The 26,888-nt window shown below is 39.6% G+C and overlaps 1 protein-coding gene across 2 annotated transcripts in view; it reads right to left on the reverse strand.

Annotated features, from left to right (window-relative positions):
* The window catches only part of tle5 (TLE family member 5, transcriptional modulator), an 89,784-nt gene that overhangs the window by 11,317 nt on the left and 51,579 nt on the right, over positions 1 to 26,888 (reverse strand). For both annotated transcript variants that reach the window (XM_061976268.2, XM_061976267.2), the window contains exons 3-4: positions 20,067 to 20,130; positions 14,869 to 14,913 (exon numbers count right to left, since the gene is read on the reverse strand). In XM_061976268.2, coding sequence (XP_061832252.1) covers positions 14,869 to 14,913; positions 20,067 to 20,130 — 109 coding nt within the window. The remainder of the gene's footprint in view (positions 1 to 14,868; positions 14,914 to 20,066; positions 20,131 to 26,888) is intronic.

A 26,888-nucleotide genomic window follows, 5' to 3' on the forward strand; every position in this document is an offset into this window, starting at 1 on the left:
CACATACATACATATATATAAACATACATATATACACATACATACATATATATGTATATATATATACATATATATATATATATATATATATATATATATATATACATACATATATATATATAAACATAAATAAATACACATACATACATATATATATATATAAACATACATATATACACATACATACATATATATACACATACACACATACATATATACGTACATACATATACACACATACATATATACACATATACATAGATATATATATGTGCGTTTATATATGTGTATGTATGTATACATACAGTATATCTATGTATGTATGTATTTATATACAGTATATCTATCTATGCACGCACGCACGCACGCACGCACGCACGCACGCACGCACGCACGCACGCATGCACACACACACACACACACACAGTCGTGCTCATAAGTTGACATACCCTGGGAGAATTGATGATTTCTTGGCCCTTCTTCAGAGAATATGAATGATAACACAAAAACCTTTCTTCCACTCATGCTTAATGGTTGTGTGAAGCTATTTATTGGCAAACAACTGTGTTTACTCTTTTTAAATCAAAATGACAAAAGAAAGTACCCAAATGACCCTGATCAAAAGTTGACATACCCCAGTGACTTTGATCTGATAACATGCACAAAAGTTGACACAAACAGGTTTGGATGGCTAATCAAGGTTCCAATCCTCACCTGTGACATGTTTGTTTGTAATGAATGTGCGTGTATAAAAGGTGAGTGAGTTTCTGGGCTTCTGACAGACCATTGCATCTTTTCATCCAGTGCTGCAACACATGTTTCTGGATTCTGAGTCACGGGGAAGGCAAAAGAATTGTCAAAGGATCTGCGAGAAAAGGTAGTTGAACTATCCTGCCTCTGTCTCTGCAACCTGGGGTCCACACCTTAACCTTTAGTTTTCCTACGATTCTGTTTTTGTTGAGCCTTTTGGAGCAGATACAGTAAGCAAGGAAAACTGAGTCTTGTGTGTGTCATGCATACTAGCTGGCAGTATTGTTGTAGTGCTAGTGTGTGTCAGTATTGTTGTAGTGCTAGTGTGTGTCAGTATTGTTGTAGTGCTAGTGTGTGTCAGTATTGTTGTAGTGCTAGTATAGTTGGACAGCAAGATGAAAGCAGCAGGTGACAAGAAACGAGGTAAACGCTGCTGAGAGAGTGTAATATTGTGTGAGCTCCCTGAGAGATGCTTCCAAGATGTCAGCGCGTGTGCGTGATGACGAGCAGATAGAAGAATCTGTGCTCTGCATGCTGAGGAGGGTCTCCTCATCTCTGCATGCTCCTCATCTCGCCTACAATTACGCTCTAACACAATTACTCCTCATTTGCATATCTTGGGCGGATTGGCTGATTACCAGCAGAATGTGATAATAGACTTGCGTGTGAGAAAGATAGGGATTGGGCGCAATTAGCCTGTGTGTGTGTGTGTGTGTGTGTGTGTGTGTGTGTGTGTGTGTGTGTGTGTGTGTGTGTGTGTGTGTGTCTCAGTTAGAGAAGGTCATACCTGATGTTTGTCATTGGAATGAGAGCGTGGTAAGAATGAGTAAAAGGCTGTTATCTTCTAACAGGAAATCAAAGGTTAAGTCTGGGAATATATTTCCAACAAAAGTCCAAAACAGCCAATTTGCTGATACCAATAATCAGTATCGCCCGTGGAACTGAGTGCGCTGTTTACACTGTTCAGGACTGAAACATGTTTCATTTTATCTGCTGGGACAATTACAAAATGAACTTTTGACCAAGCTTTGAACAGCCCTGCTTTCTTCCTGTCATGTCTGTGTAATCATGTTTTGTTTTAAGTCATGTTTTGTTTAGTTATTGGACTCTTTAGTTTCTGTCTTTTCACTCCCTTGTCTTGTTTCCATGATTACCCCATTAGTTTCACCTGTTCCACGTTTGGACTCATTGTGCACTCTTGATTGTCACCATAGCAACCCATTAGTTTTCACCTGTCACGTCACGCACCTGTTTCACGTCTTGAGTCACGCACCTGTTTTCGTTAATCATGTCTGTAGTATTTAAGTTCAGTGTTTTTCAGTTTGTCTTTCTGACGACCTCACCACATTTATGCTCTGTCCATTTTTTCATGTCCATCGTTCACGCTGCTCCTTTTTTGTCCATGCCAAGTAAGTTTTCTTTATTCAAGCCATAGTTTGCAAGTTTTCTTTAATTTTTCATATTTTGTTCTCCGCCATTGTGCGTGTTTTTTCGTTTGTACTTTTTTGCTATAGTCTTTTGGTTTCATAGTTTATTCTCCGCCACTGTGCGCGCTTTTTGTTTGATCCTTTTTTTTGTATTTATAGTTAATAAATAAATCATGTACCTTCATTCCCGTCTCGCCCGTGCCAACTTTCCGTTGCATCCCGGAAAAGCTAACACCCAAGATCAAGTCTTGACACTTCCATTTATGTGGACTTGTGTTGTAGTATTGTTACCTTCATCATTATCACTAAGGTGTAAAGCAGTGGTTCTTAACCTTGTTGGAGGTAGCGAAACACAGCAGTTTCATATGCACATTCACCCAACCCTTCTTTAGTGGAAAATAAAATGTTGGTTTTTTTTTCAAATTCAAGACAAAGTTATATGTTGTTGGTAACACTTTAGTATGAGGAACATATTCTAAGTAACAAAGACTTAATTTAGAGTTATTTGGAGACTAGGGGAACATATTCTAAGTAACAAAGACTTAATTTAGAGTTTTTTGGAGACGAGGGGAACATATTCTAAGTAACAAAGACTTAATTTAGAGTTATTTGGTTAGGGTTATTATAAGGTCATGCCGAATAAGCAGAGGTGGGTAGAGTAGCCAGAAATTGTACTCAAGTAAGAGTACTGTTACTTTAGAGATTTATTACTCAAGTAAAAGTAAGGAGTAGTCACCCAAATATTTACTTGAGTAAAAGTAAAAAGTATGTTGTGAAAAAACTACTCAAGTACTGAGTAACTGATGAGTAACATATACACATACATATATATATATATATATATATATATATATATATATATATATATATATGTATACATACATTGATATATACAGTATATAATTTATATTTATTTATTTTGCCGTTTTTGTTTGCATGTTAAAGGTGTTTTAATGAATATACATGCATGTTTAACACATATAGATTCCTTTCTTTCATGAAGACAAGAATATAAGTTGGTGTATTACCTGATTCTGATGACTTGCATTGATTGTAATCAGACAGTCGTGATGATAACGTCCACGTTTTCAAATGGAGGAGAAAAAAAGTTCCTCCTTTCTGTCTAATACCACATGAAAGTGGTTGGTTTTTGGCATCTTATTTGTCCAGCTTCCATATTCGTTTTTATACACTTTACAAGAAATATATTGGCGGCAAACTCCGTAGCTTGCTAGCTTGTTTGCGCTGGCTTTCGGAGACTCTTATTTTGAAAGCGCAGGCGCGATGGAGCGGCACTTTTATTGTGAAGACAGGAACTGTGCAGTCAGTCTTTAGGCTTTTGACGGGATGTACGGTTGAAATAAAAAAGGGTCTTGTTTCCTTCATACTTTTGATTGATTGATTGGAACTTTTATTAGTAGATTGCACAGTACAGTACATATTCCGTACAATTGACCACTAAATGGTAACACCCGAATACGTTTTTCAACTTGTTTAAGTCAGGTCATGTGACCGCCTGGCTCTGTTTGATTGGTCCAACGTCACCAGTGACTGCATCTGATTGGTGGAACGAAGTGAAACGTCACCAGTAAGGCAGGCACTTTGAAGGTCTGTCTGACAGACCAAAACAAACAAAGCGTGCATTAACAGATCGATCAAAATTAGTAGCGAGTAGCGAGCTGAATGTAGATAAAAGTAGCGGAGTAAAAGTAGCGGAGTAAAAGTAGCGTTTCTTCTCTATAAATATACTCAAGTAAAAGTAAAAGTATGTTGCGTTAAAACTACTCTTAGAAGTACAATTTATCCCAAAAGTTACTCAAGAAGATGTAATGGAGTAAATGTAGCGCGTTACTACCCACCTCTGCGAATAAGGCATTAATAAGTACTTAATAATGACTAGTTAAGAGCCAATATGTTACTAATTTGCATGTTAATAAGCAACTAATTAATGGTGAATATGTTCCCCATACTAAAGTGTTACCATGTTTTTTTACTGGTGCACAAAATGAAGCGTGCATGAACATCACCTTGTTCAAAGAACAAAACCAACACAGTGCATAAACTCACAACAAATTACACACCTGCAAATCAGTCAGCTGTTGTCGTATCCGTAATACGCCGATAGGGAGAAGTTTGTATTTACACGATGAGTCGGGTGTGTCTTGACCTCCGCCGAACCCCTGAGCCCGACTCACCCAACCCCTAGGGTTCCATCCAACCCAGGTTAAGAACCACTGGTCTAATTAAACAGCATTGAAACATGCACTCACTGACTTCCTGTTCAGGGCAAAATAAAAGCATGGCAGTTTTAGCCTGGATTGTATATCACCGTTAACAAAATGCAGAAAAATGAAAGCCTGTTGTCATTGTAGCTCAAACAGAAGCACATCCATTATGTTGTGATTGATGTCCTGATCATCCATGCGTGAGATTGGCAATACGGATCACATGTATTAACTGTACATTGTTGTATGTACCGTATTTTCCGCACTATTAGCCGCACCTAAAAACCACAAATTTACTCAAAAGCTGACAGTGCGGCTTATAACCCGGTGCGCTTTATATATGGATTAATATTAAGATTCATTTTCATAAAGTTTCGGTCTTGCAACTACGGTAAACAGCCGCCATCTTTTTTCCCCGTAGAAGAGGAAGTGCTTCTTCTTCTACGCAAGCAACCGCCAAGGTAAGCACCCGCCCCCATAGAACAGGAAGCGCTTCTTCTTCTACTGTAAGCAACCACCCGCCCGCGTAGAAGAAGAAGAAGAAGCGCGCGGATATTACGTTTCATTTCCTTTGTGTGTTTACATCTGTAAAGACCACAAAATGGCTCCTCCTAAGCGACAGGTTTCCGGTTCATGAAAAGACGCAATCTCTCCATCCGCACACGGACTACTATTTCACAGCAACTGCCTAAAGACTTTCAAGAAAAGCTGGCTACTTTCCGTGCATATTGTAAAAACAAGATAGCTGAAAAAAAGATCCGGCCAGAGAACATTATCAACATGGACGAGGTTCCACTGACTTTTGATATTCCTGTGAACCGCACTGTGGATACAACGGGAGCACGTACGGTGAATATTCGCACCACAGGGAATGAGAAGTCATCCTTCACTGTGGTTCTAGCTTGCCATGCTAATGGCCAGAAACTTCCACCCATGGTGATATTCAAAAGGAAGACCTTGCCAAAAGAGACCTTTCCAGCCGGCGTCATCATAAAAGCTAACTCGAAGGGATGGATGAAGAAAAGATGAGCGAGTGGTTAAGGTAAGTTTAAGTTTACGCGAAGAGGCCGGGTGGCTTTTTTCACGCAGCTCCGTCCATGTTGATATACGACTCCATGCGCGCCCACATCACGCTGGTTTTTAATATATTATTAAAGTTTGACTGACCTATCTGACTGTTTTTTTGACATTCCTTTAGCGCAGTTAGATGCGGCTTATAACACGGGGCGGCTTATAGGTGGACAAAGTTTTGAAATATGCCGTTCATTGAAGGCGCGGCTTATAACCCAGGGCGCCTTATGGTGCGGAAAATACGGTATTTATAGTGTGTGTTATTGACCGTGTAACAATGTCAACGCACTATTCGAACTACAATTGTTTGATCACAACAAAGTCAACAATAAATACAAAAAAGTCAAAACTAGTACCTTGTACTCTTTAAATCCTGGCATCAACAATAACAAAAACAACATCAGACTGACTTTGTAAAAATAAGAAGATCTATATAATCCCTCTAGTATGGATCATAAACTGATACTATCCTTGGGGTCGACACTACTAATTTATGGATCGATCTACTCTCCCTTTACGTGTACGCCTAAGTAGGGATGGGTACCTTTCACATACGGTACCAATTCCTGGTACCTGGGAAACGGTACCGATACTCAACAGTACCAATTTTTTCAGTTTTTGCTGAAACTAGTCTTTTGTTGTACCCTAAAAAGTATTAATATTGTAAGTATTGTACTTTTTGCCACTTTTTTGCCACCTTGGATTAGGTTAGAAGTGGGTTTTGCGACGTCAAACTGTCCATCTTTGTCAAAGTCCGCAGATTTTCTCAATGGATGATTTTTACATATAAATCACTTCTTGGTCCGGTTCCCCTTTATTTATGTTCTGTTATGTGCAGAGAATCCAGGTGCTAAAGTTCAGGTCACAGAACATCCTTGGCCTGTTGGTTCCTAGAGCCAACACAAGTCTCAGTAAAAGAAAAAAAAAAAAAGAAAAAAAAAAGCCTTCAGATTTTGTGCTCCATTGTCATGGAATGAAATACAAAAGGATCTGAGGTTACCTGAACTCATCACATTGGGGGGACTTTAGTCCATTTTAAAGGACCACTGCTTTAGGGGACCTGTTTTTTTGTCCTCATACCGTCAGAGGTCCCCTAAAGGTGACTGTGTAAACCAGGGGTGCTCACACTTTTTCTGCAGGCGAGCTACTTTTCAATTGATCAAGTCGTGGGGATCTACCTCATTTTATATATATAATTTATATTTACTTATTTATGAAATATATGTTTTTGTTAACAAGTTAAATGTGTTTAATGATAATGCAAGCATGTTTAACACATATAGTTAATATTGTTAACAAGTTAAAGGTGGTTAAAAATAATACAAGCATGTTTAACACATATAGTTAATATTGTTAACAACTTAAAGGTGTTTAAAGATAATACAAGCATGTTTAACACAAATAGTTAATATTGTTAACAACTTAAAGGTGGTTAAAGATAAAACAAGCATGTTTAACACATATAGTTAATATTGTTAACAACTTAAAGGTGTTTAAAGATAATACAAGCATGTTTAACACATATAGATTCCTTTCTTTCATGAAGACAAGAATATAAGTTGGTGTATTACCTGATTCTGATGACTTGCATTGATAGGAATCAGACAGTGGTGATGATAACGTCCGCATTTTCGAATGGAGGAGAAAAAAAGTCCTCCTTTCTGTCCAATACCACATGAAAGTGGTTGGTTTTTGGCATCTTATTTGTCCAGCTTCCGTACTCCTTTGTATACACTTTACAAGAAATACATTGTCGGCAAACTCCGTAGCTTGCTAGCTTGTGCACGCCAGCTTTCTGAGACTCTTATTTTGGTAGCGCAGGCAGGATGAAGCAGAGCTTTTATTGTGCAACTGTGCAGTCGGTCTTTGGAGTTTTGACGACGGGTACGGCGCCAGAGTCCGTTGAAATAAAGTGTTTCTCGCCTTCCAGTCGGTCATTTTAATGAGCTGGCAGCAGCCAGCGTCATCTCAGAAGACCCTCGGGTGCCGTGAATGTCAATCAAGTGACGAAAGTGACGTCATAGTGAAGATTTATGATCGCTCATTTTTAGGACTATTTTTTTAATGCCTGGCTGGTGATCGACTGACACACCCTCCGAGATCGACCGGTAGCTCGCGATCGACGTAATGAGCACCCCTGCTGTAAACAGAGCCATGTCCCCATTAAGTAAGCATTGCCAGAACACACACACACGCACGCACGCGTGTCTGAGTATTTCAATAAACGGCCTAATAATGTTGTTGTATGCACACTGTGTCGAGCGGAAATGGCCTATCATAGCAGCACAACGGCTATGAACGAACATTTGAAAAGAAAACCCGCGACAGCGTTCTTGCCATCACTATCAACAAGTCAATCGTCCGCGTGCGTATACGTTGTCATTATTACACAAAAACATGAATGTGTCATTTGTATCTGCGTTGTAAATTCATAAACTAAAGCACCGTTTGCTCTGAGAGGCGCGTTTGGCGTGCCTGTTCAGTGTTTACAAAGACGCGCTCCTCTTTAACGCTGTGGAGAGGCGGCGGCGGCGAGCGAGCGGCGAGGCGGGGCGCGCCGGGAGCGACGTCGCAAGAGACAGGGGACGACGAGCGAGCGAGGAAGAGGAGCTGAAAAGCGAGGAAAGAAAGAGAAAAGAGTTGGAAGAGAAAAGACTTTGTGTAAAATTAAAAGATTGTAAACCTGGCAAAGCCGTCTGGCGTTCAGTCTGTCGGTCCTGAAAGAACCCCACGGCACAAGACGTGTCACAAACGCTAACGTTAATTAGTTGTGCAAATACCTTTTACAACATTAACAGTTACATATACTATGTACAAACCAACAATTAACTTTCACTTTAATCATACTATCATTGTTGTGTTATTAAGCAAAATAAGCAATACTTTTACTTTTGTTGAAATGTTTACACTGTACACTTTTTTGTATTGGATGTTTAGCTTTATTTTTGCACATTTTAGCAAATAAGCAATACTTTTACTTTTGTTGAAATGTTTACACTTGTTACAGAATATTTCCGTTTTGCACTTTTTTGTATTGGATGTTTATCTTTATTTTTGCACATTTTAAAGCAAAATAAGCAATACTTTTACTTTTGAAATGCTTATACTATTCCAGAATATTAAGATTTGCACTGGATGTTTACTTTTATATTTGCACATTAAAAAGCAAATAAGCTACTTTTAATTTTGTTAAATGTTAAAAGTTTTAAATGTTTACATTGTTACAGAATATTTTGTCATGTTGTTGTCAATGTTGACTGAGTGGCCATCCTTTTTTTTTTGTAAATAAAAGCCATGCCTTTTGAAAAAACTGGCCTACATTTATTTTTTCCTCTTCATTTTAAATAAAAATCTATAGATTAATCGAAAAAAATAATCTATAGATTAACCGATTAATCGAAAAAAATAATCTATAGATTAATCGATAGAAAAATAATCGTTAGCTGCAGCCCTAACACACACACACACACATCTCTATCAGATAAAGGAGATGGATGAGTGTGGTGAATTGCACACACACAAACCTGTGTGTGTGTGTGTGTGTGTGTGTGTTGCACCTGCATGTACGACAAGCCTGCACTTCCAAGCTGGTCTGGTTTGCATGCATCTATGTTGAAGGGCGTTAAATAATGGCGGCGTTTGTGCGTCCATTTGTCAAAGCCTACATGCCTCTTCTAATATGCCTGCCAGCATGTGCCGTCAGTCATAACACGTACGTGTGTGTGTGTGTGTGTGTGTGCTGAGGGACATGATCACTCCCCTGCATAAATGCCTCCCCCAGCTCTGATGGAGGAGCCCCCAGCCCCGACTCTTCTCTGCAACATGTCCAATAGGAAGCCTAGAAGGTTTTTTTCCCTGACTGTAGCGTCTTGAAATGCAGGATTTCACAGCAGCTTTTTTTTTTTGCAAAGTTGCGACAAAAGTGGCGACGTCTTATTCCAATCAAGAACATTGATTGTATGAGTTGACTACGCTGGAAGTGCTGTGTTCTTCGTCACTCTGACCTGGACAATATGGCGTCAGAACAGTGACAGAATCCTTGAGCGTAAAAAACACACTCTGCGTGCGCGCCGACCTATTTCACACCACTTCCACCCTCTTATGTTTGTTACTGAATACTTCTTTGCCTTGGACACTTTGTATCTATCTACTTTCATTATTTGACACTTGTTGATATCTGCAAATGTGCTGCAATATTGTTCAATGAAAAACACTTGAGCTTGTGTGCTATTGCGTGCTTAGCTGCTGTGTAGCTGCTCGCTCCTATAGCGTACCATTTGTATAAATGACTTGAGGAAAGCAGAAGAAAAGAATAACCTTGATGTTAATTGGAGGACCGCATTGGGCCACAAAACTTTGGTTGTGGGCCAAAAGAGCATGTCAGGTAACTATAGAGGGACAAGCGGTACAAAATGGATGGATGGGTACATATTATATTAATATAATGGATATCTAATTAATAACTAATATAATTGGATTTTAAGTGTTTGTTGAAGTTGTTTACTTCTGTGACGACCCCCTTAAAGTTTTGTAATCAATCAGAAATATCAAGCAGCTAAAATGTGCCAAACATGGATACGTGTGGAGAAAGTGTATTGCATTTTTCCCATAATGCTTTGTAATAGATTTAAATGGGTGTCATTTTTAATTATTTTTTTAAAATCATGGACGTTTTTTAATAATATCCACAAAGGTGAGCAGGTTGTGTTATCTGCGATCATTTTGAATATATATATATATATATATATATATACATATTTTTCTGCACCATGACTCGGGAAGGTTGTTTTCATTGGGGCATATAAGTAAATGCTGCACATGAATTCATTCAGATCGTAATAGATTTAAATGGGTGTAATTTTTATTTATTTATTTAAAAAAAAATCAGGGATGTTTTTAATAATATCCACAAAGGTGAGCAGGTTGTGTTGTGTGTGACCATTTTGAAATTTTTTTTTTTTTCACCATGACTCGGGAAGGTTGTTTTCATTGGGGCATATAAGTAAATGCTGCACATGAATTCATTCAGATCGTAATAGATTTAAATGGATGTAATTTTGATTAAAACATTTTAAATCATGGACGTTTTTTTTTTATAATATCCACAAAAGTGAGCAGGTTGTGTTGTGTGATCATTTTCAATATATATATATTTTTTGCACCATGACTCGGGAAGGTTGTTTTCATTGGGGCATATGAGTAAATGCTGCACATGAATTCATTCAGATCGTAATAGATCGTAATAGATTTAAATGGGTGTAATTTTTAATTATTTTTTTAAAATCATGGACGTTTTTTAATAATATCCACAAAGGTGAGCAGGTTGTGTTATCTGTGATCATTTTGAATATATATATATATATATATATATAAATATTTTTTTGCACTATGACTCGGGAAGGTTGTTTTCATTGGGTCATATAAGTAAATGCTGCACATGAATTCATTCAGATCGTAATAGATTGTAATAGATTTAAATGGGTGTAATTTCTATTTATTTATTTTAAAAAAAATCAGGGATGTTTTTAATAATATCCACAAAGGTGAGCAGGTTGTGTTGTGTGTGACCATTTTGAATAAATATATTTTTTTGCACCATGACTCGGGAAAGTTGTTTTCATTGGGTCATATAAGTAAATGCTGCACATGAATTCATTCAGATCGTAATAGATTGTAATAGATTTAAATGGGTGTAATTTTTATTTATTTATTTAAAAAAAAAATCAGGGATGTTTTTAATAATATCCACAAAGGTGAGCAGGTTGTGTTGTGTGTGATAATTTTCAATATATATATATATTTTTTTCACCATGACTCGGGAAGGTTGTTTTCATTGGGGCATATAAGTAAATGCTGCACATGAATTCATTCAGATCGTAATAGATTTAAATGGATGTAATTTTGATTAAAACATTTTAAATCATGGACGTTTTTTTTTAATAATATCCACAAAGGTGAGCAGGTTGTGTTATGTCTGACCATTTTGAATACCGTATTTTTCGGACGATAAGTCACAGTTTTTTTCATAGTTTGGCCGGGGGTGCGACTTATACTCAGGAGCGACTTATGTGTGAAATGATTAACACATTAGCGTAAAATATCAAATAATATTATTGATCTCATTGACGTAAGAGACTAGACGTATAAGATGTCATGGGATTTAGCGATTAGGAGTGACAGATTGTATAGCATGTTCTATATGTTATAGTTATTTGAATGACTCTTACCATAATATGTTACGTTAACATACCAGTTGGTTATTTATGCCTCATATAACGTACACTTATTCAGCCTGTTGTTCACTATTCTTCATTTATTTTAAATTGCCTTTCAAATGTCTATTCTTGCTGTTGGCTTTTATCAAATACATTTCCCCCAAAAATGCGACTTATACTCCAGTGCGACTTATATATGTTTTTTTCCTTCTTTATTATGCATTTTCGGCCGGAGCGACTTATACTCCGAAAAATACGGTATATATATATTTTTTTTGCACCATGACTTGGGAAGGTTGTTTTCATTGGGGCATATAAGTAAATGCTGCACATGAATTCATTCAGATCGTAATAGATCGTAATAGATTTAAATGGGTGTAATTTTTAATTATTTAAAAAAAATCATGGACGTTTTTTTAATAATATCCACAAAGGTGAGCAGGTTGTGTTATGTGTGATCATTTTGAATATATATATATATATACATATTTTTTTGCACCATGACTCGGGAAGGTTGTTTTCATTGGGTCATATAAGTAAATGCTGCACATGAATTCATTCAGATCGTAATAGATTGTAATAGATTTAAATGTGTGTAATTTTTATTTATTTATTTAAAAAAAAAATCTGGGATGTTTTTAATAATATCCACAAAGGTGAGCAGGTTGTGTTGTGTGTGACCATTTTGAATAAATATATATGTTTTTTCACCATGACTCGGGAAGGTTGTTTTCATTGGGGCATATAAGTAAATGCTGCACATGAATTCATTCAGATCGTAATAGATTGTAATAGATGTAATTTTGATTAAAACATTTTAAATCATGGACGTTTTTTTAAATAATATCCACAAAAGTGAGCAGGTTGTGTTATGTCTGACCATTTTGAATACCGTATTTTTCGGACGATAAGTCACAGTTTTTTTCATAGTTTGGCCGGGGGTGCGACTTATACTCAGGAGCGACTTATGTGTGAAATGATGAACACATTAGCGTAAAATATCAAATAATATTATTGATCTCATTGACGTAAGAGACTAGACATATAAGATTTCATGGGATTTAGTGACAGATTGTTTGGTAAACGTATAGCATGTTCTATATGTTATAGTTATTTGAATGACTCTTACCATAATATGTTACGTTAACATACCAGTTGCTTATTTATGCCTCATATAACGTACACTTATTCAGCCTGTTGTTCACTATTCTTCATTTATTTTAAATTGCCTTTCAAATGTCTATTTTTGCTGTTGGCTTTTATCAAATACATTTCCCCAAAAAATGCGACTTATACTCCAGTGCGACTTATATATGTTTTTTTCTTCTTTATTATGCATTTTCGGCCGGAGCGACTTATAGTCCGAAAAATACGGTATATATATATTTTTTTTGCACCATGACTCGGGAAGGTTGTTTTCATTGGGTCATATAAGTGAATGCTGCACATGAATTCATTCATATCGTACTAGATTGTAATAGATTTAAATGGGTGTAATTTGGATTTATTTAAAAAAAAAATCATGGACGTTTTTTAATAATATCCACAAAGGTGAGCAGGTTGTGTTATGTGTGACCATTTTTATTATATATATTTTTTGCACCATGACTTGGGAAGGTTGTTTTCATTGGGTCATATAAGTAAATGCTGCACATGAATTAATTCAGATCGTAATTAAAGGTCATTGACATGAATTACTCATGTTGTCCACAAGATTGCATAAAAGTGCTAGCACTGCAAGTGTCAGACTTTTAAAATGAATTGAAATCTCTCTGTGGCCTAGATTCCTTATTGAAGTCAAGACGTCTCGCGGGTCAAATTGAAGACGCCTGCGGGCCGTAGTTTGGACACGCCTGTTTTAGAAGCAAGTCGATATCATCCAATACTTGTTTTTGTAGACAGATATCCAAAATCAAAATCGGATCGGAGGTGAGACCCTTATGGTACTGGCTGGGCAGGCCTGGAAGCGTGTCCCCTAGACTTAGACTTAGACAAACTTTAATGATCCACAAAGGAAATTGTTCCACACAGTATAGTAGTAGTCCACTAGGAGTAGTAGGAGCTGATTTGTGCAGGAAGTGTGGCTGTATCTCACACCTGCCAATCAGTAGTCTGCAGGTGTCTAGAAGGCTGGCTTTGCTTGGAAAACTCAATCTTTTTGTTATTATTTGTGGTCTTAGTGCGGCACGTCCCTAAGGGTGTGTTCACACTCATTCAATCAGCCGCTTGGAAAGAGAGTTATCCACCAACGCCGGGCCCATATTAAAAGTCCAGAGCAGCGGCTTTAATCACGCCCGTAGCCAATCGCCCACCCATTTGGCTTTAGGTGCGCTTGCTTCTGCTGGCTTGGCAAGTATGACTTTTCTTTGCGTGGCTGCAAGAACAGAAGCGGTACTACGTAGGCCGAGGACCTCCCGGGTGTTTAAGAGTGGCTGCAAGAACAGAAGCGGTACTACGTAGGCCGAGGACCTCCCGGGTGTTTCAGAGTGGCTGCTATATTGATGTCACACAATATTGTGTTGTCAGAAGTGGTAAACATTGACTCACCTGTTTGTGCATCTCAATGTTGAGCCCGTAGGACATCTCATAGTAAATGATGTGGGCTCTATTGATAACCTCACTAACAACTTTAACGACGCCCTGCGCGAAACCATTGATAGTATAGCACCACTAAAGCTAAAAAGGGGCCCCTAAAAGGCGTACCCCATGGTTTACAGAAGAAACTAGATCTCATAAATTATCATGTAGAAAGCTGGAACGCAAATGGCGCGCGACTAAACTTGAGGTTTTCCATCAAGCATGGAGTGATAGTTTAATAACTTATAAACGCATGCTTACCTTAGCTAAAGCCAGATATTACTCAAATCTCAGCCGCCTCAACAAAAACGATCCTAAATATTTGTTTAGTACAGTAGCATCGCTAACCCAACAAGGGACTCCTCCCAGTGGCTCCACCTACTCAGCAGATGACTTTATGAATTTCTTTAATAAGAAAATTGAACTCATTAGAAAGGAGCTTGTGTTGGCCCTGCGATGAGGTGGCGACTTGTCCAGGGTGTACCCCGCCTTCCGCCCGATTGTAGCTGAGATAGGCTCCAGCGCCCCCCGCGACCCCAAAGGGAATAAGCGGGGGGCGGATGGACAATATTGTGTTGTCAGAAGAGGTAAACATTGACTCACCTGTTTGTGCATCTCAATGTTGAGCCCGTAGGACATCTCATAGTACTACAAAAAAAAAAAAAGACAGATAAATCTTTTGTTTTCTACGAGGAACCAACAGAACATTTCCAAAATGCCACCATTTTTTTTTTTTTAACGATCAATTATCAATTTCTGCTCCAATTGTGCACAATGTACACACTTACACAGTGGAATGTATGCATTTAAAGTACTGTAAAAACTTCACTTCTCTGTTTTCTATTCTATTTATTAATATTATTCAAGTATTTAAATTGGGGGTTCTTAACTTTTTTAACTTCGGGGCCCAACTTTTCCACCACACAGGGGCCCGGGGCCCACTTAAATATCATTAGTAATCATATTCAATAATGTTGTCAAAAGATATGAAAGTATGTGTTACTCACAAAGATCATTACAAGGCTTTGTGGTCAGGCTGATTACAAAAATAAATACTAATCAAATATACTGCAAAAGACGGGACTCATAAAAACTGATGAAAAATAATTGTACATACAATTACGCGGTGCTAAAATAAATAATTAAATCAATAATACATAAAAATATATGCATGTTTCTGGAATAAGCCGTCAACAAAATGAAAGTGCAAATAAAAATACAGCTTTGCCACTTTAGTCATAATTTTTGCGCTTGACTTTAGCTCCAGACTTCTTCTGTTTGATATTGTCATTACTGCCACAAGTGGTGACAAAGTGTATTACAACTGAGTACCCATACAGCTGAGAAACAAGCATTTTTTTGGCTGTCCACTAGGGGGCGCTGGCAGCCCATTCTTAACCTATTTTTTAGGAAACACTGATTAAAATGATGATTCAGTCCAACTTACATGTGACACAATTGACTAGAAACAAAGAGGAAATGCTTGCAGACAAAATGTGTGCTTTTGCAAGAGTATTGACATCTATATAACTCAGAAAGATGAACTGATACAAATAGGAAACAGGAAGTGTCCGAGAAAGGAGAGATAGTAGCGATTATGAGCCTGTGTTGTCTTTGTGTGTGTGTGTGTGTGTGTGTGTGTGTGTGTGTGTGTGTGTGTGTGTGTGTGTGCGTGTGTGTTCAGTGTTAATGAGAGGGGCCACCCTCTAGGCGTAAAGCCAGTTAATCACCAATTGCTGTCTGTAGGAGGGACTGACTCTGGCACTGCAAAACAAACAACACACACCTCTCTCGCTTGCACACACGCACACGCACACGCACACACACGCACACACACACACACACACAAAACCACCCACATGTAATTCCTTACCTCTGGGTCAGTCTTTCACAAACACAAGCTTATACTTGCATGTGCGCGCGCACACACACACACACACACACACACACACACACACACACACACACACACACACACACACACACACACACACACACACACACACACACACACACACACACACACACACACACACACACACACACACAAGCCCATGTGGAAGCTCCCTAAAGTAATTACAGCGCTTGGGAAATGGAGGTGCTGCTGACTGGGGGAGTGGGAAGGGGGGGGAAACCCGATATGCTATTAGAGGAGTGTGTGTGTGTGTGTGTGTGTGTGTGTGTGTGTGTGTGTGTGTGTGTGTGTGTGTCTGTGTGGTGTTATTCACTTGAAAACTACAAACAAAAAATTGCAAAAAAAGGGACAAAGGGAGCTAAAGCAAAGCATGTTTAATGTGCAAATGTTGTCAACCATCAATGTTCACAGCATGTTTTTGCACAGTCCGCCATATTGGATCTAATTCATAATTCATTTTTGTATTATAATTCATATTTTTTGTATTGTAATTCATTGGAGCAGACGTGTGTTGGCTGTGAGCTGTGCAACAAACAAAGACCTGACCTTTTACTAAATAAGGCCTGTACATCATTCTGCGTTTCACTGCCTGTGACTGTGTTTATGTTGCCGCCATCAGGCGGAGCCGTGTGTGTGTGTCTGTGTGTGTGTGTGTGTGTGTGTGCCTCATGATGCGGCGGCGCAGATTAGATGAGATTAAAGCTAGTCAGAAGATCAATTAGAGGCGAAACATCAGAGGGCTACATTGCCAGATACAATGAGATTAGCCCTGAGCTGGAGCATAGTGCATATTTCTGTGTGTGTGTGCGTGTGTGTGTGTGTGTGTGTGTGTGTGTGTGTGTGTGTGTGTGTGTGGACATGTATGTGAGGCGAAGGGAAAAAAGATGTAGGGCGGGGGGGTGTTGTTCAGGGCCCCTAGAGACAAAGGGTGTGTGAGCGTTTAAAGGATTAGTGTGTGTGTGTGTGTGTGTGTGTGTGTGTGTGTGTGTGTGTGTGTGTGTGTGTGTGTGTGTGTGTGTGTTGCGTTCCCAGCCAGGTTTGTTTGTGCACTTTCAGCGATTAGCTGCTGGGATCAACTGACGATTAGGACTGAATACTTGCTCAAGATACACACCTGACTTTGCAAGTATTGTTTTGAAATTCCACCTCAGACCTAAGACCTCAGACCTAAGACTAGGGATGTCCCGATCCAGGTTTTTGCACTTCCGATCCGATACCGATATTGTTTTTGCATTTCCGATCCGATACCGATACTGACCGATACTGGCCTATCCGAGCATGTATTAAAGTTTAAAGTTATTTAGCCTACTTAGTTGTCAGAATCATGTTGAAAAGGGTTTTAGTACTCTTGATAACAACTAGCCAGCTGAATTAGGGGAGTTTGAATAATACACAATGGTTGGTAACAAGAAACTGACCTGTTTATTCAAGGATAAACACAAAATAGACAAAATGATACATGACAAACAGAAATGGCATCATTGAACTAGGGCTGGGCGATATGGCCTTTTTTTAATATTGCCATATTTTAAGGCCATATTGCGATACACGATATATATCTCGATATTTTGCCTCAGCCTTGAATGAACACTTGATGCATATAATCACAGCAGTATGATGATTCTATATGTTTTGATTGATTGATTGAGACTTTTATTAGTAGGTTGCACAGTGAAGTACATATTCCGTACAATTGACCACTAAATGGTAACACCCCAATAAGTTTTTACACTTGTTTAAGTCGGGGTCCACTTAAATTGATTCATGATACAGATATATACTATCAGATATATACTATCATCATAATACAGTCATCACACAAGATCATCACATTGAATTATTTACATTATTTATAATCCAGGGTGTGGAGGGTAAGTGTCAAAAAGACAGCCAAAAGAGTTTGATATGAGAATAAATCTAAAGTTAAAATATAGGGTAGAAATGCACCCATTTGCAGGATTGATTTTTCAAAATGTTCTTTCAAGGCTTGCATGTCTACATTAAAACATTCTTCTTCATACTGCATTAATATATGCTACTTTTAAACTTTCATGCAGAGAAGGAAATCACAACTAAAAAAATCACTAACTTTTTCATACGGTGTTGATGTGGAAATTTTTGCCTCAGCATTTTGATGGTGTGGACGTGTGGCACCGAATGGAGATAAGCGTCTCAACAGACGTTACGATATTTGAACAATGATGACGAAAACTGTTGTCTCTGTCGTGTCAGTGTGTCGAAAATTGTTATGCGCTTATTTTTTTAATTTGATTTTGTGCGTGGCATAGATTTGCCGTGCGCAGAGGACGCTTGAGCAGGCGCGCACTTTAGCGGCTGCGCTAGCATCACAGCTAACGTTAGCCATGCCGCTACCTCGCTCTCTGCTGGGAGAGGGCGTATACGTATGTGACGTATGACGTGACAGTATGTGACGTATGACGTGACAGTATGTGACGTGTGTAAGAAGGTGCGCTCGCTGTCTGTGAGAGGGAGACACAGGAAAGAGTGAGAAGAGCCTGTCGTGTAATGCCAGCAGCTAAAAGCAACTGCGTGAGAATTGTGGATGTGTTGAAGGTGTGCTGGAAAATGCGGAACGGAAATTACGGAGCAGCGGAAAAGTGGAATGTATTATTTAAATAGGTGCGTTGGAAAACACGGACCGGAGTTTTTTTTTAAACTGGATCTGGATCGGCATTTTCCAATGCCTTGCCGATACGCAATTTTTGGCAAATATCGGCAGCCGATCCGATCCAAATATCGGATCGGGACATCCCTATTCCCATGTACTAAGAATTGGTAGCGCATCAATTCAAATGTGAACGAGCATATAGTGCAGGGCCGGCCCGTGGCATAGGCCGTATAGGCAAATGCTAAGGGCGCCGTCCACCAAGGGGCGCCACGCCAGTGCCACAAATGTTGGAGAAAAAATAAATAAAATAAAAGTTGGTACTATTATTTCTAAATACAAAAAATAATCCCACGTTAATTAAAATGCAAAGTAAAGCCTATTTAATAGAAATATTATTTGTTACAACATTACGCCCCCCCACCGGGGGGAACCCCCCGCACGGTGCGCCCCCTCCCTTCCCGTATCATGACTCTTTTTGGACGTCACCACATCAAAAAATCAACACAAGATGTCAAAACGGCCAAAACTGTCAGGTGCCCAGGGAAGAAAAAAGAGAAAAGAAGAGGAGGAGAAACGAGAAAAGACAGAGGTAGCAGGTAGGTAACGTTAGCCTACATGAAATGATTTGTCTGTTACAGAATGTGATAGTAACCTGGCTTTTTAGCATTAAGCTAATGTTACATGATTCGGCAATTGCTAATCTATAATCTGTTTTAACGTCGGGTTAATATTGTGGAGGGGGCTAAATTGTTATGGAAAATAATAATGTAACATTAGGGACAATTGTATTAGATCTTTTAAGCAGGTGTTTTTTGTTTACATTGTTATTGCCTTCTGGTTAGCTAATGTTTGCCCTGCAGGTAATAGTCACTTTTCCACCCCTTTATATATTAGATATAGTTGTAAGTAAAAAAAAAAGGTCAAAGACAAAGCTATTCGGTTTCTTGTGAGTATATACACTTCACTGCCGATGTGGGGGGGCGCCACCTAAAATCTTGCCTAGGGCGCCAGATTGGTTAGGGGCGGGCCTGATATAGTGTATGTTATATGTCAGCAGCCAAGAGGAGCTTTTGTTACTTGTAACCTATTTTGCAATTGTTTTATTATCATTTTGTTTTTGTTTCATTTTCAAAGCAAATAATGTATTGCAAAAATCTGAATGGAATCGTTACCCCAAAGAATGGAATGGTGTGGTGTGGACAGACTCCCAGCAAACATTTGGTGGTGTCATGGTTGTGAGTGACAGGCTGCACTCACCATGATGTAATGACGCTGCATCTCAGACTTCTCACTGGCCAACTTGTCACACTCCAGCTTCAGGCTGGGGATGAAAGGAGAGAAGAGGAAAGGAGTCAAGCTGGTTACGTCCACGTCATTGCTTCATCACCACCTTCATTATCATCCTGTCACCATCATTACTGTCCTCGCTCCAGAGGGAAGGCTTTCACAGCTCCACACTCTCAAAGTAGGTCTGAACTCTGCACACACGCTTTGTAAAATCAACTAAAAGTCCTCTTTCTACAGTCCCATCTAAATATAGCAGCCCAGTGTGACGGCCATTAGCTGTAATCTGGTCAGCGCTGACGACACGCCAGGCGACAGGACAAAGGAGGACACGTCAACACGTCAGCCCCATGGTAAAATGGAAAAGACAAGAGGTGGGGGGTTGGGGGTGGAAGGTGTCAAGAAAATGTGTTGATGGAAGGAGGTCTGACAGGGCATGATCTCATGTGAGGAGTAGATAAGGCAAGAACATGGCGGATAGGTCCACATTCAGGATACGGTACTAGTCTCACGGCTCTTTGACCTTCTGAAAAGCTCGATTACAGGTAACTCAGGCTTTGTTACGCTCATCTTCGCTGGCACATTGATGTCTCACACGGATAATATCCTGGGATTACTCACAGGTAACTTGATGTCTCACATAGATAATATCCTGGGATTACTCACAGGTAACTTGATGTCTCACACGGATAATATCCTGGGATTACTCACAGGTAACCTGATGTCTCACATAGATAATATCCTGGGATTACTCACAGGTAACTTGATGTCTCACATAGATAATATCCTGGGATTACTCACAGGTAACTTGATGTCTCACACGGATAATATCCTGGGATTACTCACAGGTAACCTGATGTCTCACACAGATAATATCCTGGGATTACTCACAGGTAACCTGATGTCTCACATAGATAATATCCTGGGATTACTCACAGGTAATTTGATGTCTCACACAGATAATATCCTGGGTTTACTCACAGGTAACTTGATGTCTCACATAGATAATATCCTGGGATTACTCACAGGTAACTTGATGTATCACACGGATAATATCCTGGGATTACTCACAGGTAACTTGATGTCTCACATAGATAATATCCTGGGATTACTCACAGGTAACTTGATGTCTCACACGGATAATATCCTGGGATTACTCACAGGTAACCTGATGTCTCACACAGATAATATCCTGGGATTACTCACAGGTAACTTGATGTCTCACATAGATAATATCCTGGGATTACTCACAGGTAACCTGATGTCTCACATAGATAATATCCTGGGATTACTCACAGGTAACTTGATGTCTCACACAGATAATATCCTGGGTTTACTCACAGGTAACTTGATGTCTCACACAGATAATATCCTGGGATTACTCACAGGTAACTTGATGTCTCACACGGATAATATCCTGGGATTACTCACAGGTAACTTGATGTCTCACACGGATAATATCCTGGGATTACTCACCGATAACTTGATGTTTTACACGGATAATATCCTGGGATTACTCACAGGTAACTTGATGTCTCATATAGATAATATCCTGGGATTACTCACAGGTAACTTGATGTTTTACACGGATAATATCCTGGGATTACTCACAGGTAACTTGATGTTTTACACGGATAATATCCTGAGATTACTCACAGGTAACTTGATGTCTCACATGGATAATATCCTGGGATTACTCACAGGTAACTTGATGTCTCACACGGATAATATCCTGGGATTACTCACAGGTAACTTGATGTCTCACACGGATAATATCCTGGGATTACTCACAGGTAACTTGATGTTTTACACAGATAATATCCTGGGATTACTCACAGGTAACTTGATGTCTCACACAGATAATATCCTGGGATTACTCACAGGTAACTTGATGTCTCACACGGATAATATCCTGGGATTACTCACAGGTAACCTGATGTCTCACATAGATAATATCCTGGGATTACTCACAGGTAACTTGATGTCTCATATAGATAATATCCTGGGATTACTCACAGGTAACTTGATGTCTCTCACAGATAATATCCTGGGATTACTCACAGGTAACTTGATGTCTCACACAGATAATATCCTGGGATTACTCACAGGTAACTTGATGTGTCACACAGATAATATCCTGGGATTACTCACAGGTAACCTGATGTCTCACACAGATAATATCCTGGGATTACTCACAGGTAACTTGATGTCTCACACGGATAATATCCTGGGATTACTCACAGGTAACATCACTTCCGACATTTTGATGAACCCTGCGTGAGAGCGTTAGCCCTTCTGTAGTGGAAAAGTTGGGCCTTTAGAACCCCCGGATCTAAACGATACCAGGTGTGATCAGTCCATCCATCCATCCATTTTCGACCGCTTATTCCCTTCGGGGTCGCGGGGGGCGCTGGAGCCTATCTCAGCTACAATCGGGCGGAAGGCGGGGTACACCCTGGACAAGTCGCCACCGTGCTGCCTGTGATCAGTCCAATATCAGCAAAAAAAATTCTGGGAATTTGTTCTGTAGTGTTTATGTTGTGCTACGATGCAAACATTCTTCTGAAATGTGTTTGTCGTTGTTGTTTAGTGTGGTTTCACTTTATAGCACATGTTTATGACGGTGTTCATTAGTGTAACAAGTATGGCTGTTGAGTAAGTATGCTTCATTCGCTTGTGTGCAGTATGTTGAAAGTCAAGATGATTGTGTCGTCAGTTCATTATCGGGCAAAAATAAACCCTGGTTGGGCTTTGTCAATCATAGATTGTATGATTTGTGACTCTTTTGTTCTGTAAAATGGACCAAACTCGCCACACAATTACTGTAACAACAAGAAGATTGATTTAAACAAAAATATTTTAAAGATTTTAAATTGCCATCAATCCCACGTGGGTGCTCGGGCCCCGAAGCACCCACCTATGTAATGTGTGTTTAAGAGAAAGGCAACCTGGTGGCTGAGTGACGTCAGTGAGTGAGTGGACGAGCAAAGAGAGAGAGCGCTTGCACTGCGCAGTAGAGTGATGAATAGGTCTGATTGTGTCCTGCAAAACTAACAATGAAGCAACCGGATTGTCACAAATCGGCCGTCTCGTCATTCTGATGTGAAAGTGGAGCTTCGCAGACCCATTGACGGGCAAAGTGAAGTGTGTTAACATGGACCCTGCGCTCCTCGACTACAGTCTGCACCGGAGCAGAACAGCAGGACAGGTGTAACAACTGCATTATTACCTGTCACTATTTAAACTCCTTGTGCAGATCTGAATGCTTATTATTTAAATGTTTACCTAAGTTTGAAGCAAAGGTGACAATACTAATCGCCACATTTGTAGAGGTGTGTTTTAAAGCAACAATTGAAGCGCGGCGCTTCCGTGTTTAAAGCGTCACCTTCACCGTTAGTTCTGAAGCCCAAATACCTCCAAATTGCACTTCACACACTTTTTATTAACCAGTAGAATTGTCGTTTTTTTTTGCCATTCCTCCTCTCCAAGATGTTATTGCTTGTATGCACTTTGTGTGTGCGTTTTGACACACTCAACATCATGCGCCTCGGCTCTGTAGTCAGCGCCACACAGCGGGGGTTCAGATGAAAGGATGGTACCGGTACTTTTCAAAGGCAGTATAGTACCTATTTCAATCAGTTAGTATCGCAGTACTTCATCAGTACCGGTATACCGAACAACCCGACTGCAAAGTAATAAAAATATGTATGATTGGTGCTGATATCGGCCAATACTCAAGGCCCCAATATCGGCTGTCGTATCAGAAGTGAAAAAGTTCTTTGGAGACGCCACAAAATGATACACAGCAGCATTGATCATCAGTTTACACAAAATGATACACAGCAGCATTGATCATCAGTTTACACAAGCAGTGTGTATGCAGCTCTCTGGGAGCATGGAAGTGAGATCTGGTCAAACACCAGCAGATGATTTGAAGGCCAGGTATGAGCCTACTCCACACACGTCAGGACTCAGACAAACATGAGCAGAAGGTCTGGGCTGATTCCAATCAGCTGGCGTTGCTGCACATGGGCGCAGTCATGATTGCGAAGCGCGACTTAAAGAGCAATCTTTTTTCTTTACAGCAGAGCGCTGAAGAAGTGATGATGCATCCCCTCGGTGAATCTATCATTATAAACCCATCCATGGCTAATAATCTGTGTAAAGTTGCCCTCTCCTTTATTGCAGATAATAAAATAACACTGCCGTTCGTTTGTGCGTTAAGGTTTTTAAGTTACTCTAAAATACATTTTCTGACTAGTGACGTCATCCAATCACCCCAAACTACTATACTGTAAACCAGGGGTGGGCAATTCATTTTTACCGGGGGCCGCATAAGCAACCCAAGCACTGCTGGAGGGCCACGTCGACAAAATTTCAATTAAATTTTGCTCAATATTATTTTTGATAAACCGTAAGATAAATAATAATAATAATAATTAATAATAATAATAATTTCATTTAATCTAACTTACCGTATTTTCCGCACCATAAGCCGCCCTGGGTTATAAGCTGCGCCTTCAATGAACGGCATATTTCAAAACTTTGTCCACCTATAAGCCGCCCCGTGTTGTAAGCCGCATCTAACTGCGCTAAAGGAATGTCAAAAAAACAGTCAGATAGGTCAGTCAAACTTTAATAATATATTAAAAACCAGCGTGATGTGGGCGCGCATGGAGTCGTATATCAACATGGACGGAGCTGCGTGAAAAAAGCCACCCGGCCTCTTCGCGTAAACTTACCTTAACCACTCGCTCATCTTTTCTTCATCCATCCATCCCTTCGAGTTAGCTTTTATGATGACGCCGGCTGGAAAGGTCTCTTTTGGCAAGGTCTTCCTTTTGAATATCACCATGGGTGGAAGTTTCTGGCCATTAGCATGGCAAGCTAGAAACACAGTGAAGGATGACTTCTCATTCCCTGTGGTGCGAATATTCACCGTACGTGCTCCCGTTGTATCCACAGTGCGGTTCACAGGAATATCAAAAGTCAGTGGAACCTCGTCCATGTTGATAATGTTCTCTGGCCGGATCTTTTTTTCAGCTATCTTGTTTTTACAATATGCACGGAAAGTAGCCAGCTTTTCTTGAAAGTCTTTAGGCAGTTGCTGTGAAATAGTAGTCCGTGTGCGGATGGAGAGATTGCGTCTTTTCATGAACCGGAAACCTGTCGCCATTTTGTGGTCTTTACAGATGTAAACACACAAAGGAAATGAAACGTAGTATCCGCGCACTTCTTCTTCTTCTTCTACGCGGGCGGGTGGTTGCTTACAGTAGAAGAAGAAGCGCTTCCTGTTCTATGGGGGCGGGTGCTTACCTTGGCGGTTGCTTGCGTAGAAGAAGAAGCACTTCCTCTTCTACGGGGAAAAAAGATGGCGGCTGTTTACCGTAGTTGCGAGACCGAAACTTTATGAAAATGAATCTTAATATTAATCCATATATAAAGCGCACCGGGTTATAAGGCGCACTGTCAGCTTTTGAGAAAATTTGTGGTTTTTAGGTGCGCCTTATAGTGCGGAAAATACGGTAACTTTATACAAAAGCAGATTGCTTTTGATGGTTTTATTTTGAACACTGTCTTACACAACACTTCCTGATGTATAATACAATGCAAAAATGTCCATTTCTGCACAGGGTTAATTTCTGTCACTTTATCCTGCATTATCCAACATTTTTCCCTGTCAGATTTGGACAACAATCTTTTGTTCAACATCTTTTTAAATCATATTTATTTTATATTGGTTTTATATGTAATTATTTTTTGTTTTTATTCAGTCATTGGTGGAGCTAAGGATAATATTTGAATATTGTTTTTAATATTGTTGTGCAGCACTCTGGAAACATTTTGTTGTTTAAATGTGCTATATAAATAAAGTGGATTTGATTGGATTGTCACACCTGCCAGCTTGTCCAATTTCAGTCCTAACATGTCCAAACACACATTTACCTATGTGAACAAGTCATTACCTGTGATTGTCTCTTTAATTGACTGCATGGCTGCCAGCTCCTTCGTGATTTGAAAGTCTGCAGTTATCCCACCTAAGAAGATGAGCAGCTGGGCGGTGTCATGTACATCGCAGCTCTCATTCAAAGCCAGCGAAAAACAGTCAAAGTCTCCGGGCATATCAGCGCAACAGAGTCCAATAAGCACTCCTTAATAAACTCTCCGTCAGAAAACGTCTTACTTTTTCTGGCGATTTGGTGAGAAATGACTAAACTTGTCCTGATGGCTGCATCTCTGGGGGTGTGAAATTTGGTAAAAAGTCCTTGTTGGGTTTGCAGTTTTACCATCAACGCATCAGCCTCCCTTGCGCACGCTTCATCAGACACATTCCGGTATTTTTCATCGTGCTTCGTCGTGTAGTGGCGATTCAAATTCTATTCTAGCAACCTGTGTACCACAAATTAAGCAGACGGCTTTATCTTTAATTTATGTAAAGAAATACTTGGCAGTCCATGTCTTGTTGAAAACACGCCATTCGTCATCAACTTTTCTCTTTTTAGCTCTCATCACTTGTCACTGTGCACCTTCACTCACAGGTTACACTCGGACATACGCCCATAAATAACACTTTTCAAAATAAAAGCAGCACGGTTGTATTGCACGCACGACATAGATGTTTTTTTAAACTTTGTTTTGTAAATTGTGATTGCCGCTGTTCACATTCACTCACAATCACACACGCGCATACGTCCACACGGAAGTACCGTATTTTCCGCACTATAAGGCGCACCTAAAAACCACAAATTTTCTCAAAAGCTGACAGTGCGGCTTATAACCCGGTGCGCTTTATAT

This window comes from Nerophis lumbriciformis, linkage group LG14, assembly GCF_033978685.3.
Source record: "Nerophis lumbriciformis linkage group LG14, RoL_Nlum_v2.1, whole genome shotgun sequence".
Lineage (NCBI taxonomy): Eukaryota > Metazoa > Chordata > Actinopteri > Syngnathiformes > Syngnathidae > Nerophis > Nerophis lumbriciformis.